The sequence below is a fragment of the Strigops habroptila genome, chromosome 5, assembly GCF_004027225.2.
Source record: "Strigops habroptila isolate Jane chromosome 5, bStrHab1.2.pri, whole genome shotgun sequence".
Lineage (NCBI taxonomy): Eukaryota > Metazoa > Chordata > Aves > Psittaciformes > Psittacidae > Strigops > Strigops habroptila.
In genome coordinates, this window is record NC_044281.2 from 80,665,147 (window position 1) to 80,679,296 (window position 14,150).

Sequence of the window (14,150 nt, forward strand, 5' to 3'; positions counted from 1 at the left end):
AATTGGATTCCAGATTTTTAAATCCTGTGAAGCCTTTCACAGCACATGGATCTGCCTCTGCCTGTCAGCTCTTTCTTTATGTCTCCTTGCTACAGGCATGATCTACTCAAACTGATTTTTGATCTTTTGGGCACACATCTCCTCACTTCCTGCATTATTTCTATAGGATCTGATTTGCAGTGCTGGTTTTTGGAGGGGGGGGGAAACGAAAATTAAAAGAATTTGAGAATATAATAAAAGAAGTTGAGAATATAATTCATTTAACTACTTGTTGCACTGTGCATAGAATTTAAACACATGCAAAGCAAAATGACTTTGCATTTAAAGTACTCTGTATTTCCTTATGAGGGAGGGTGGTGGATCAGGCATGAGCGTACACCACGCTTTATAAGGCAGAGTCCTTGTCAATGTGTTAACTTCTGGCATCTTGGAAAGTATTTAAAAGTCAAGTAACAGCATTTTAGATAATATCCAAGCAGAAAATGCTTTTACACTACAGTCCTGCGTTGTTAGAAGTGTTTGCTGCTGCAGATCTAAGAAATCTGAGTGACTTCTGTATTGTGCCTGAGTCCAGCTACACTACAACAATGGTATTTGAAGCAATATTATGATAAAAATCTCCTGCGGAGCTGTGGGGAAGGAGGGCTGACCAAGCCTTTTTCCTCATGATGATGACATTTTCCAGGCTTCCCCTGTCCTGAGACTTCCCATCAAACTCCTTCACCAGATGTCCACTATGGTGGACACATTGAAAGCACCCAGAATCAGCAGAGACCTAGTGTTTGCACGTCTGTGCTTGCAAGAGTTAGAATCATAGACTCATAGAATGGTTTGTGTTGGAAGGGACCTTAAAGCTCATCCAGTTCCAACCCCCTGCCAGGGGCAGGGACACCTTCCACTAGAGCAGGTTGCTCCAAGCCCCTGTGTCCAACCTGGCCTTGAGCACTGCCAGGGGTGGGGCAGCCACAGCTTCTCTGGGCACCCTGTGCCAGCGCCTCAGCACCCTCACAGGGAAGAGCTTCTGCCTCAGAGCTCATCTCAGTCTCCCCTCTGGCAGCTTAAAGCCATTCCCCTTGTCCTGTCCCTTGTCAAAAGTCCCTCTCCAGCTTTCATGCAAAAGTTTAAGGTAAAAGTGAGTTTCCATTTTGAAGTAACAATGGGATAAATGTGGTGTTTTCCTGCATACAGGGTAACCAGGAGAAGCAAAGCAGGCTCGTCCGGCAGTTCCATTTCCATGGATGGCCAGAAATAGGGATTCCTGCAGAAGGAAAAGGGATGATCGACCTGATTGCGGCTGTCCAAAAGCAGCAGCAGCAAACAGGCAACCACCCCATCACTGTGCACTGCAGGTGAGAGTCACCTCTTCTTCCTATCATCAGCTAAGGAACTGGCTTGCTTTTCCTCTTTCTTTTTCCTTTTCTTAGTGTTTTTATGACAGTTTTCCTCCGTGAGGAAGTAGACCATATCCATTAAAAGACAATCAATAAAAACTAAGAAAAAAGATAGGGAAAAAAGAAAATCTAGTATTGCATAAAGGATTTTTGCCTAGTCTTTAGCTAGATCAGCAGATGGTGATGATGGACTTAATGGGCAGGAGTAAACAGACCTATTGTTACCTGGGGAGGTTGTAGTCGTGCACCTGAGCTTTGCTGAATGCTGTGATTAGGAAAGTAGAGCTGTGGATGTGTTGTGGTGATGGGTAATACACCCACCAATATAGTGCTGCAATGTTCTGTCGGGATCAAAATGCTGATGGTTTTTACAGACTATCAGGAGAATTAAGTAGTGCCCTGCTCGGAGCTGAAGGTGAAATGTGCTCCTGTCTTTGGAGGCAGAGAGAAAATAATACTTACATTAATGCTAAGAGGCAGCTTGTGTGTCACTTCATACACATCAGCTAGAATAAGCTGCGTCCTGGGCCAGGCTTTCATGGTGGGGTTTTTTGTGCTTCCTCCCCCTGCCCCCCCCGGCTTTTTGCTCTTTTTTCCTCCCCCTTCTCTTCCCCCCCCTTCCCCCCCCCTTTCCCCCCTCTTCCCCCCCTTCCCCCCCCTTTTCTCCTCCTTCCCCCCACTTTTCCCCCCCTTTCCCCCCCTTTCTCCATCCTTTCCCCCCTTTTCCCCCCCTTTTCCCCCCCTTTTCCCCCCCTTTTCCCCCCCCTTTCCCCCCCTTTTCCCCCTCCTTTCCCCCCCTTTTCCCCCCCTTTTCCTCCCCCTTTTCCTCCCCCTTTTCCACCCCTTTTCCACCCCTTTTCCACCCCTTTTCCACCCCTTCCCTCCCCCTTTCCCCCCCTTTCTTTTCCTCCCCCTTTCTTTTCCTCCCCCCTTTCTTTTCCTCCCCCCTTTCTTTTCCTCCCCCTTTTCTTTTCCTCCCCCCTTCCCCCTCTTTTTTTTCCGTTCTTTTTTTTTCTGTTCTTTTTTTTTCCGTTCTTTTTTTTTCCGTTCTTTTTTTTTCCGTTCTTTTTTTTCCACTCTTTTTCCTTTTTTTTTTTTTTTTAAGGTGTACGTTGTGCTTTTCTTCTGTTTTTTCAAATGACGGATTTCAGAGTGTGGAGTTTTAACTAAGTTTTAAACTTGTATTTTTCTCTACTACATCTGCTGATTTAAAAAAAGTAAAAAATAAAAATAGTGGTAGTAAACCCAGTGTTGTGCCGTGTCCTAACTCCCAACTCATCCCTTGCTTTTAAAGTATTCAAAATTTTACAAATCAATAAAGCTTTTTCTGTTTTCTGTTCAACACAAAGGCAAGCTCCCAGTGCACAGGGCCAGGGTCAGGCGGGTTTCAGAGCCCCAGAAGAGAAGTTCCTGTGTTTGGTTTTGGTTTTTAAAATAAAGGCTTGTGCTTATCAGCTGTATTATTTTGTATTTGATAGAAATAAGGTAGAAGCAATGACACGTAGTTACAATTCACCTACTTATGGTTAAAGCGCATGAAAATTTAAATTAAATATATTTAGTGTTAATCCTTATTCAGCAATGCAGTGAACCTTCCACTCCATTTTACCACTGACTGCCAGTTTCGCAATCCCATCCAGGTTTTAGTAACTATTCCCTATCAAAGCTGTCCCCTTTCAGTGTGGAGCCACTGTTTAGTTGGTGTCAAATAGTCCCTAATTAGCATCATCAGGAGAGAGAAAGAAATCTCTGTTGGATTTTGTTTGGGGTTTGTTTTGTTGGGTGTTGTTTGGGGTTTTTTGCAATAGAGTTAGGCAAAATAAATCAGGTGATAATTACTGAAATATATTTTGGTTCCATAGAATTGTGGTTTGGCACAGATATAAACCAAAATATATTCAGTCAACACACAGGAGCAAAACAAACTTGTTACCTTGGGGTGCACTGGGTTGCTTATTGTAGTCAAGGTTGAGGCAGAACCAGTTGATTTTAGTTTCTTATATGTAGTACTGCTTTGTGCATAGTTTTGCCTTAGTTTGTCCTGGTATTAATATATGTGGTTAAGAAATGGCTTAGGTCCTAAGAGTCATTAAAATCATTACAGATGGATTGGACTTTTTCCATAAGATTGCTTTGGAATAATGATGATGATGATAATAATAGTAGTAGTAATAATAATAATAAATGCTTTCATATCTGTTCACCATGTAGAAGTATAAATCACAACCTAACAGAAAGCTGTGGGTTTGACTGCACAGTGTTTCTGTGCCTTATAACCAAGTCTTGGAACTGAAACTCTAAAGGTTGTGTTCTCCCCTATCACAAATAAAACCGAAAGCAGAGTGTGGGAACACTGAAATTGTCTCTGTTGAATCTGTTGAATGCAGATTTGAGTAAGCAGCTTTGCCAGCTCATGATTTAGTCTCAGACCTTGGCTGAGGGTGGCTCAGCCAGCTCAGGATCTCCCACCTTCATACAGAAGCTCTCAGTAATGAGTATTGGTTCCAACCTGGCTCTGAGTTAATGGCCATAAATTCTGTCTCTTCCGGCATAGCCAAAGTGACAAAAAAAGCACCAAAAAATGAGTAGAAGCTGGTAATAGTAGTATTTGGCTATTTTATATCACTATTACTTCTCATACAATGTTTTTATCCTGCTGTATGTCAAGCCAGTGTGTTTATGTTGCAGTGCTGGCGCTGGAAGAACAGGTACATTCATAGCACTCAGCAATATTCTGGAACGGGTGAAGGCTGAAGGGCTCTTAGATGTATTTCAAGCTGTGAAGAGCTTAAGACTGCAAAGGCCACATATGGTGCAAACACTGGTATGATGTTTAACAATGCGGATCTTTGTCAACGGATGTCTGTTTGTAAATATTCTTGTGGGAGGAGAACAAAGGGGGGTTTTTTGCAGGTTGAAATAAATTATGTATGAAGGCTGCGTATGTACAAGGTATTATCAGAAATCTGTATTTTTATAGATTTCTCTTTTATAGCATTTCTAAAAATACAACTCAGCTAGAAATTCTCTGTCTTTTAGGAACCAGAGACAGTTAAACACAACTCTTTGAGCTTTGCAGGTGGCATAACATAGGAAATAAATGCCTTTTAAGCTGTGTATCAGTTGTTCTTTCTTATCTTAAAACGACTGGGCTTAAAGTGGCTCGCAGTTGCTCACTGAAAGGGAGAAATGTCTTTGACTTCTTTAAAGTCATCTATAAGTAATATCTGAAGTTTGGTCCAGACACTTTGAATTGAATAAACATTAAAAAGAGCAACAATCAGCCGGTATTTGACAAAAGAGTGAAGTACCATCACTTCTGTTTAAATCAGAACGGTCCAGTCTTCAGCTACTGGTCCAAGTGATGGTCCAAGTCAGAACGTGTTAGATTTAGCACTAGGATTTGCATAAGTCTAGTTTTCTCCATTGTAATCATGCACTGCAGCCAAAGCACATGTTGATATCTCTTTATTGTTTTTCAGGAACAGTATGAATTCTGCTACAGAGTGGTACAAGATTTCATCGACATCTTTTCTGATTATGCTAATTTCAAGTGAAAATTCCTGCCTTATTTTTTAAGTTGTCTGTATAAAGAGTTGTATATTCTGTTAATTTATTCCATGGCATTTTGTTTGTCGACTTTACTGTAAATACAACCTCGTGTTAGCTCTAAAAGTTGCATTTGCTGTATAAAGTTATTTCTTAAATACATATATCTTCTAAAGCGAAGTATAATGTTCATATACAGTATATCACTATAAGATCGTAGAGAAATCTTTATTCTAAATAACAGTAAATTAATTTCTTTGCATTTTTCCCCTTATAAATATTTACCAATAATGTTATCTCCCAACTCTTGAAACTTTGCACAAGTGATTTATGTTTCATGCTAAAAAAAGGTGAATTGTGGTACATAGGTTTAAACTAAACGTGTTTTGGCCATAAATCTATCTTCACTCTGAAAATAGATGCTTATTTGGGGACACATTCTGATAACCTGCTTGAGCTTACTCGTAATTTATTTCACAGATGGTCTTATTGAAGGCAAGGAGACTGAGTGAAGTGCTGTTAATGATATAGGTATCAGTATATGACCCCTCATGTGTCATAATATACAGTCCAACTGAAAAATATAACTATTGTCAAAGTCTGTTTTAAGAACCTCCATGTTGGTGGCAATTCTAAGTTTTGCCATCAATAAGATATAATCAGTATAAATTCAGATTTGACTTCTCGATTAAATAGAACTTTCGAAGTCCATTTGTTTTGTTCTTTCCTAAATATTACACCAGCTTAAATCAATTTAGAAAGACAATAATGTCAGTTTACCACTATTTGGAGAATATTTTGCATATCAGAAGAGTATATTTTGCAGCACCTGAGGTTAGCTACTTGAAGAAGCTTTATAGCCATTGTCAGAAATGGATTTAAATCTTCTTTTTATGCGTGTGCATATCTTCCCACTTCTCTGAGCATACATAGGCAAAAGAGATTAACTCTTATTCTTTGATTCAATTCAACAGAATAATTAATGGTATTTGCTAAAACTCTGAAAAAACATTTTACTAACAGTGTAATGCAATGTCGTGTTGTAGCAAAAAGCTCCTCTACGTTCTTACTCTCCCATATATATATTATCCAAAAAGGAGTGTTTCCTTTATCTAAAAAGGGTATATGATTGTGTATATAGATATATTTTTAATGAAAATACTACTGATAATATAATTGGTGAAATAAAGTTTAAAAGTCTTTATCACAGCCCTGCACAGGATATGGTTGGGGATTAGAAAACCCCAAAATCACAGGGCATCCGAATGTTGAATAATGAAACAGTATATCTTTTCCACTCTCTAAAAGGCATATATGAACTAATGAGCACAAAGTATGTGACTATGTACTTTAATTACGTAACTAATATGCAATAGCTCTGTCTTGTCCTGTTGGTTGGGGTTTCTTTCAATGCAAACGTAAAAGCCTTATTTAAAGTAAGCAACTTACACCGATCATTTCACTGTTGTTCTTGCACTATTTTATCCCATAGCCATTCTTCATTTCCACTAACAAATAGCACTGTACTTCAGACCAATGCAAGGAATCAGGAATGTGTTCATCCCTCTCCTTGCATTTCACGCTGAATGGAAAAGGTGCAGTTTAGAAAGTCCTAAGCCCGCTGTTCGGAACACTGCCATTTACTGCTTCTTGTCTTCCCATCGATGCACTTCTGTATTTATTTGTACAGTAAATTATGCACTTAAAAAAGATTGTTTAAAGACTAAACCTTTAAGTGAGTTGCTATGAGAAGATACACTCAAGCCACAGTGTTGAGTAATGAATACGAATGCTGGGTAAGTTTACATTACTACTGCTTGCTGAAATTTTATCCAGTTTTAAAAAGCCATCGAATAAATTCAGTATGGAAACCAACCCAGTGGGGTTTTCAGTATCATCATTTGTAGCACAGGGAGACTCAGAGAGGTTAAATGATGATGGAAAATAATACAAAGAAATTTCCAGCAACTCCAGTATCTAAAGGGGCCTACAGGAAAGCTGGAGAAGGGCTTTGGACAAGGGGCTGTAGGGACAGGCCAAGGGGAATGGCTTTAACCTGCCAGAGGGGAGATTGAGATGAGCTCTGAGGCAGAAGCTCTTCCCTGTGAGGGTGCTGAGGCGCTGGCACAGGGTGCCCAGAGAAGCTGTGGCTGCCCCATCCCTGGCAGTGTTCAAGGCCAGGTTGGACACAGGGGCTCGGAGCAACCTGCTCTAGTGGAAGGTGTCTCTGCCTGTGGCAGGGGGTTGGAACTGGATGAGCTTTAAGGTCCCTTCCAACACAAACCATTCGATGAGTCTATGATTCTATGCTTTCCAAAGAAGTGTATTTTATGGTCCCATTAAATCCCAATGCCAGGATCTTCCCATACATTTAGCCTACATTTGATAAACAATTTTTCTGTTGGGCAGCTTTTGGAGTCCCCTAAATAAAAGTTTGGAGTAAGAGCTGCCTCACAAAGCAAAACTCCTCAGTGTGATGGCACTGTGGTGTGGTGTTATCTGGGAGCTGTGGCTCCCCGAGAGCATGAGGAGCTGCAGTAGAACCCCTGCTGCTCACCAGGTTTACTACCAGGGGTCAGTCTGCAGGGCTGTAGTTACAGCAAGTAGTAGGATGGTGTTAAGCTGAAAATTCAAATACTGCGTGGGTACTCAGATTTTACTTGCTAACTATATTAAAATATGTAGGAGGAAACAAAAATACCTATAATATATTTCAGAAGTCACAAATAGAGCTACATAATGACTTTTTTTTATATATAATTTGAAAAACTTGCTTTCCAGTTCCTATGTTTAGCCAGTTGGCTGCTTGTTGCAGCAGGCGAGTAACTGGGGAGTGGGATCTTGATACAGATATAGATGAATTTTGTTTTAATTTGTCCTCTGTTGCATGGAATTACTTTAAAATGCCAAATAGTTGATTAGAAGTTGTACATTCTGATCGGTCTGTGGTTTTGGTCACTATGTGACTCGACTGTTTTCATGTGTTAAGATAGGTTCCAGTTCACCTAAGCATTTAAGCATTGGCTTTCCAAAGTCTCTATTCCACAAAACATTGAAGTACCATTGATTCTTTGTTCCTGAAGCAATCCCTTAAGTGCTTTGCTGAATTGGGCCTTAATGAAGAATGCATACTGTAATTACCAGTGTTTTTTAGGGTATTTTTATGTATCAGTTTTTTAAACTTTTCAAAGGAGCCTGACCACCCGTGTTCAGTATTTTGAACTGTTTTCATTTCCCAAGTACCATTTTTAATGTAAGGTTATTGCAACTTTTTCTGTATAACCAAATTGTATTTAATTTGTCAAATCTTTATAATGTATGTATGTATTATACAGTTTCAGCTATTATTATTTTCTTTTATTACATTTATAATTTGATCTTGCTGTGTTTATAACGCCAGTGAATGTTGCTGAATTATTTGTATATGCAAATTGCAAGATCTAATACATTCTGATGCAAGAACAAAGCTTCCTTTTGATTCTCAAACTGTATTACTTTCTTTAAATCTTTTCGTTTCATTCCTGTACTGCGTGTTCATTTAAGTTACCCTAAAAGAGTTGAAATCCATTATTTGAGATAAGTACTTTTTCAGTACTTATCTGCAGCTGTTTGGAAGTAATATTATGATTCATGTGGGAACTGAAGTGTTGTGCATGTAAACTCAGGACAGCAATTGGATGCCACATCTTCCCAAACTGTATGAGTAAGTAGGAGCTGGCAGTACAGAGCTTTGACATGACTAGGCCCACTGCAGTCTTCCCTTTTGGGTATAAATCTGGCAATTCAGAACCTGCAATATGTCAACAACTGTTAGTGACTGTGAATAACACAGGGTGGTGAGACATTGGAATGGTTGCCCAGAGAAGCTGTGGCTGCCCCATCCCTGGCAGTGTTCAAGGCCAGGTTGGACACAGGGCCTTGGAGCAACCGGCTCTAGTGGAAGGTGTCCCTGCCCCTGGCAGGGGGTTGGAACTAGGTGAGGTGTCTTCCAACTCAAACCATTCCAGGAATCTATTTTATGATTCTATGATTCTAAGATAAAAATAGTAGTTTAACTTCCTGCTATGTCCCCCATCATTAATTAAAAGCTCATTTTCGTTAACCATTTCTTCATTAATTTCAACAGGCTTTATATTGGACCTCATGCCAGAAATAATTGAAGTAGCCCACTGTTATAACAATAGTCAGGGGAGATTTATGTGAACTGGGAGTAACTATGGTGAAATATCCTGATGTTGAGCTGGTATCACTGAGATTTGAAAAGGTTGCAAGTTATTTGTCAGGTATGATTTAGTGAAGCAATATTTATATGTCGGACCCCTTTAGCTGTTTCATTTGGCACACCTGGCCCAAAATTGGGGATGTACCTCTGCAGAGTAGATAATTTTCTGATTAGTTTTCCCAGACTTGTTTGGAAGAACTTTTAGTCTGTATGTCCTTCCTGTGCCCTGTTCTAACGTTTAAGTGCGTGCTCTTGGTAATCACACAGCTTTCAATACACGTTGAACCATCCAGGAGTAACTGTAGCAACATGTTTGCCAGTGGTAACTTAAGTGTTGCCTCCCAAGGATAGAAAGGCATGTGCATCCTGAAGAGATGTTGTTTCATCAAAAAGATAGATTTACTAATGAAGAATCTGCCTGTGGAGCTGTAAATACAAAGATACACCACACTGAAATACAGAGCCTTTAGGAAATCAGCGTTCAGGAAAATACTGCTGTTTCTTTTATGATACTAAATAATAACGGGTTAAGAGTAATCTCTTTCTTCACATGTAAAAGCTATTAATTTTCTTTAGGAATTCAATATGAGCTGATATTTTGTGTGATGGGATCATATAATTTTAGCAGCTTGTGACCCCACTGGAAGTTAACTGTGTGTGAGGAGAGGCAGGTTTCAGAAAATAGAGATTCTCAAGTATTAATCTGTTCTTATTTACTTGTTGGTTAACTTTGGTAATCATAATTATTGATTACTACAGCTCTGCACAATTTCTAGTCTAAGGTTCTTTCTAGCAGTGCAGTAAAATGGTGTAGAATGTTTAGATTATTCAAGATACATAATGCGGATTACAAACAATGAGACAAAGAATGACTTTATTCCTGTGTTCATCTCAGGACACTTCTGTCTGTCTCCTTCTGTGTTGAAGATCAACAATTAAAAGCATCTTTGTTAATGTGCTGCCAATCATAGTGGTTTTATTAACAACAAATCCAAAGCTGTAGGAAGACTTGGGATCTCCTGATGCTCACCTCCTTAAAGCAGCTAACATGGGGTTAAATGCTGTATTGATGATAAAGTTTTCATATTTACCTGTAACATCTCCTAAAAAGAGTTCAGTGACATATGGTGACTGTATAATTAAGTAGAAGGGTTTTACAGCAGGTTTCCTTTGTTCCCTACTACATCCCATTTTAACGACAAATCTGTAACAAACAAGAATCATAAGCCTTCACTGGAATACACAAATAATACCACTATACAGAAAGTATGAACCCAGTATCAACTGCGATCTTATTTACATATACAGATTCTATTTAGTTACATTTAAGAACTAATCTTTATCCTTGTGCACTTCTCCAGTAATGAATTCTTCTTGGCACACCTGATGAGAATGTGCACGTTATTTTCCTGCTTCTAAACAAAGAAATCGCATAAAGACCTTGTGCTTCTTTATGGAGTTTATCTTGTGATGCTGGAGAGGGTTATGTTTTTAGCAACTCAGCTTTTAGAAAAGACACTTTCATTGTAAACTGTTTATGAAACTGATTTAATAGGTTATTTAAACAATATCAGCTACTCAGGATCAAAGCTGTTTGTTCTGTATAGGGCATATATGTGAAGTCTAAGTTTTGCTTTCCTAATATAGAAATTGTTCAATGTGTCTGAGAATTTCTCCAGCAGTTGAACTTCACTGTGAATGTTCATCTTAGGTATTAAAGGATTATGTTGTAATTGGGATAGTTTCATAAAAGCTTTCTTCTAATGACTTTTATACATTTTCTATGCTACTTTGCACAGAGTAGGAGAATTACTGAATTATTCATCAGGTTAAGACTTTGCCAAGGAAGATCTTGTCACAAATACTAATGTTTTCACCTGTTCCCATTGCATTAGAAGTTGTTCCAGTGTTTTTTTCTGAATGTCACACAAACTATTTATTAACACTGAACAAAAGATCTGAGTTGTAACTGTTCACTAATTCTTAAGCTGCTGCCTGAATTTAGTGCCTCATTTACCTAATGCCTTTATACCTTATAAACACCCTAATCTAGTAAAAGCTTTCACTGGAGCTTGTGCTTTCTTAGATTTTCAGTCAAAAACCAGTAGTAGCACAAATCTGTGAAGTATGCTTCATTCATTCAATTCAAGTGCTTCCAAACCACCTCTTCAGAACATAAAACAAATGTCCTCCCCTAAGGATCTGCATGCAAGGAATTAAGATGCTAGTTTTTCTAATTCTCTTTACTTTCTTCTTGTTCTTGTGCTCAAGACACACTGCAGTGATTAGGGGCCTTTTTGTATTATTGGGCCACCATCTTCCACTGATGAGACTGATCATTAAATCCTCGCAGATCCATAGTGCTAGATCTCAGTGAAGGAGATTTCTTGCTAAGTACCTTCTGATTGCTTGAATAAGTTGAAACTATCTGAAAAACTAGCAAGGAGATGCAAGGACTGTGATAAAATAAACTATTTTTCAACACCTTTTGGAAAGTTGGCAATTTTACTTCAACGTGTATGCAGATGTATTTGTCAGCTTGTACTCCTAAATGTTCCCAGGTACAAATGATCCTAACAGGAAATTTAAACCTTGAAGAACATGTCATTTTTCCCCCCTCCTATAGATCTACTTTTGCAAATATTTGTAGATATGTTACTTAAGAGAGCGCTGCTGCTCTGGGAAACAGATTTAAAGGCAGGCTGAAAACCTTTATTAGAACTTGTGCTTTCCCGTAAGTATTGCTGTGTTTGCAGGGACGTTTATCACGAAGGATGGGACAGGACTCTGTGTGGTAAGTGTGCTGATAAATCACTCGTATCATACCAGAATATACAATTATTGGCATACTGAAGAATTATTTATTATTATTTTAAATCACCAACGCCCTTGTCGACATGACAACAGCTCTTTTGCTGCCCCGTTTGGTTTGGTCAGATGTGGGTTAGTAAAGACTGTAATAAATTAGGATCTCAAAGAGTTTTACTGGTGTAAACTGTTTTAGACACATTGTTCAGGTATAACTGCCCTTGTAAAGACCGCCAGGAAGTTTGACTTCAATACCTGTTTATTGGCAATTTTACCCAGCGTTAGAATTCAGATTTTGTCTGAATTGTGCTTTGCTCTTCCCTGTGAGGGTGCTGAGGCGCTGGCACAGGGTGCCCAGAGAAGCTGTGGCTGCCCCATCCCTGGCAGTGTTCAAGGCCAGGTTGGACACAGGGGCTTGGAGCAACCTGCTCTAGTGGAAGGTGTCCCTGCCCGTGGCAGGGGTTGGAGCTGGGTGAGCTTTAAGGTCCCTTCCAAGCCAAACCATTCCAGGATTGTACGAATGTTTTATGTCCAGTAGCATAAAACTATTGTGACAAGCTGAAGGTAGAATAATAAGGTCATAACTTACTACACTGAACTAAATTAAAAGCCCACCAAAGCTTATCAAATAAACTTCAGAGTAATTCAATTCAAAGGAAAAAAACAACATTTAAAAACTACTTACATCTAACTATCACATCTGAAGTACTCTAAAGTTATCACACCACATGAAATAGTATTTGAGGCAAATTAGATAATTAAATAAAATAGTAATATCAAAAGGAGTGGCGCTTTGTGGAAAAAAATAGCAGGATTTTATCCCCTGAAGCACAAAAGACTGGATGACCTTGTAAAGGCCTTTTCTCCCTTTGTATCTCCACCCTCCATGCATGCATAGAACTTTAACGTGGAATTAAGGTCACCAGATTTCAGATCTCATAATGCATTTTATTATAAACATGAAAAATCAGGCATTGCTCAACAACCTGGTTACTTCCCCTCAGAGTTTCCCCAGCCATCTGGGAGGGGGGAACTGTAGAAGTGTGGTGTTGGGGCAGAAAGGAAGGAATTGAGCAAAATTACTTAGGGTAAAAATCAAGTTTGCTTTTGGAAGGCATCCGGTAACTGAAATGTTTTAGTTTTCTATGTCGTTGATAATATGGTGTGTATCAAATATACTCTTAAAGTTGGAACCCATGCTGCTCCTTCAGGATGTTCTTCCTGTGGCCATCCTAAAAGGTAAAAAACAGGTTTAAATTTTAGTTACCAGTTTACACATGGTAGTAAGGAAATAGAAGGGGTAATATCAGAAATTCAAAATTCTGTATGTTATAGAGGGAATATTTTAAATATAATCCATATGAGTAAATTGCTCTCCCCTTTTTTTCCCAGATCATTCAGAATTTCTGGAAGTACTTTGCATTTTTGTTTATTGTAGATTTCTATTTGCTGCTCAAATAGAGGTTAATTTGGCTTAGATTTTTTGTGGTACTATGGCCTGAAAATGAGGTTTCAGACGGTCTGAGCAAAGTGATGCAGATGCTTCTCCCTGTCTCCCTCAGCACTTCACCTCATGGAGGGGAAGAGCGTTAAGCCACCCAAAATTTCAAATGCTGCCTGGCAAATCTCTGTTCCTGTGGGCTTTAAGTGCTTGCCTAGTCATCGAATCCCAGACTGGTTTGGTCTGAAGGGACCTTAAAGCTCATCCAGTTCCAACCCCCTGCCACGGGCAGGGACACCTTCCACTAGAGCAGGTTGCTCCAAGCCCCTGTGTCCAACCTGGCCTTGAACACTGCCAGGGATGGGGCAGCCACAGCTCCTCTGGGCACCCTGTGCCAGCGCCTCAGCACCCTCACAGAGAAGAACTTGCCTAAGATCTAAAGAATGCTGTTTCATGGAGACAAAATCTTCCAATCTTTTTTCTAGAAGTCCAAAAGCTTTCGTGACTCCTTTAGACATCAAAAAGAATGAGCAAGCAAACAGGTAACTTGGTTTTAAAACTTCATATTGTGCGTCACATAGAGGAGACTGCAGAATTAAATGAGGTGGCTGAGGCCTGTGTTTGGTGATTTCAGACCAGTGGTGCAAACGTTCAAGCTACTGAAGTTCAAGGAAGAGCTGAACGTAATGATGGCAGTTCTGTTGTCTCAGTGTAACCTGCCTTTTTTCTGCACAGGTTT

At 39.4% G+C, this 14,150-nt stretch overlaps 1 protein-coding gene across 2 annotated transcripts in view; it reads left to right on the forward strand.

Annotated features, from left to right (window-relative positions):
* The window catches only part of PTPRE (protein tyrosine phosphatase receptor type E), a 95,090-nt gene extending 86,632 nt beyond the window's left edge, over positions 1–8,458 (forward strand). For both annotated transcript variants that reach the window (XM_030488331.1, XM_030488332.1), the window contains 3 exons: positions 1,189–1,349; positions 4,080–4,215; positions 4,874–8,458. In XM_030488331.1, the coding sequence (XP_030344191.1) occupies positions 1,189–1,349; positions 4,080–4,215; positions 4,874–4,948 (372 nt within the window). In that variant the 3' untranslated portion in view covers positions 4,949–8,458. The remainder of the gene's footprint in view (positions 1–1,188; positions 1,350–4,079; positions 4,216–4,873) is intronic.
* The last annotated feature ends 5,692 nt before the right edge of the window (positions 8,459–14,150 follow it).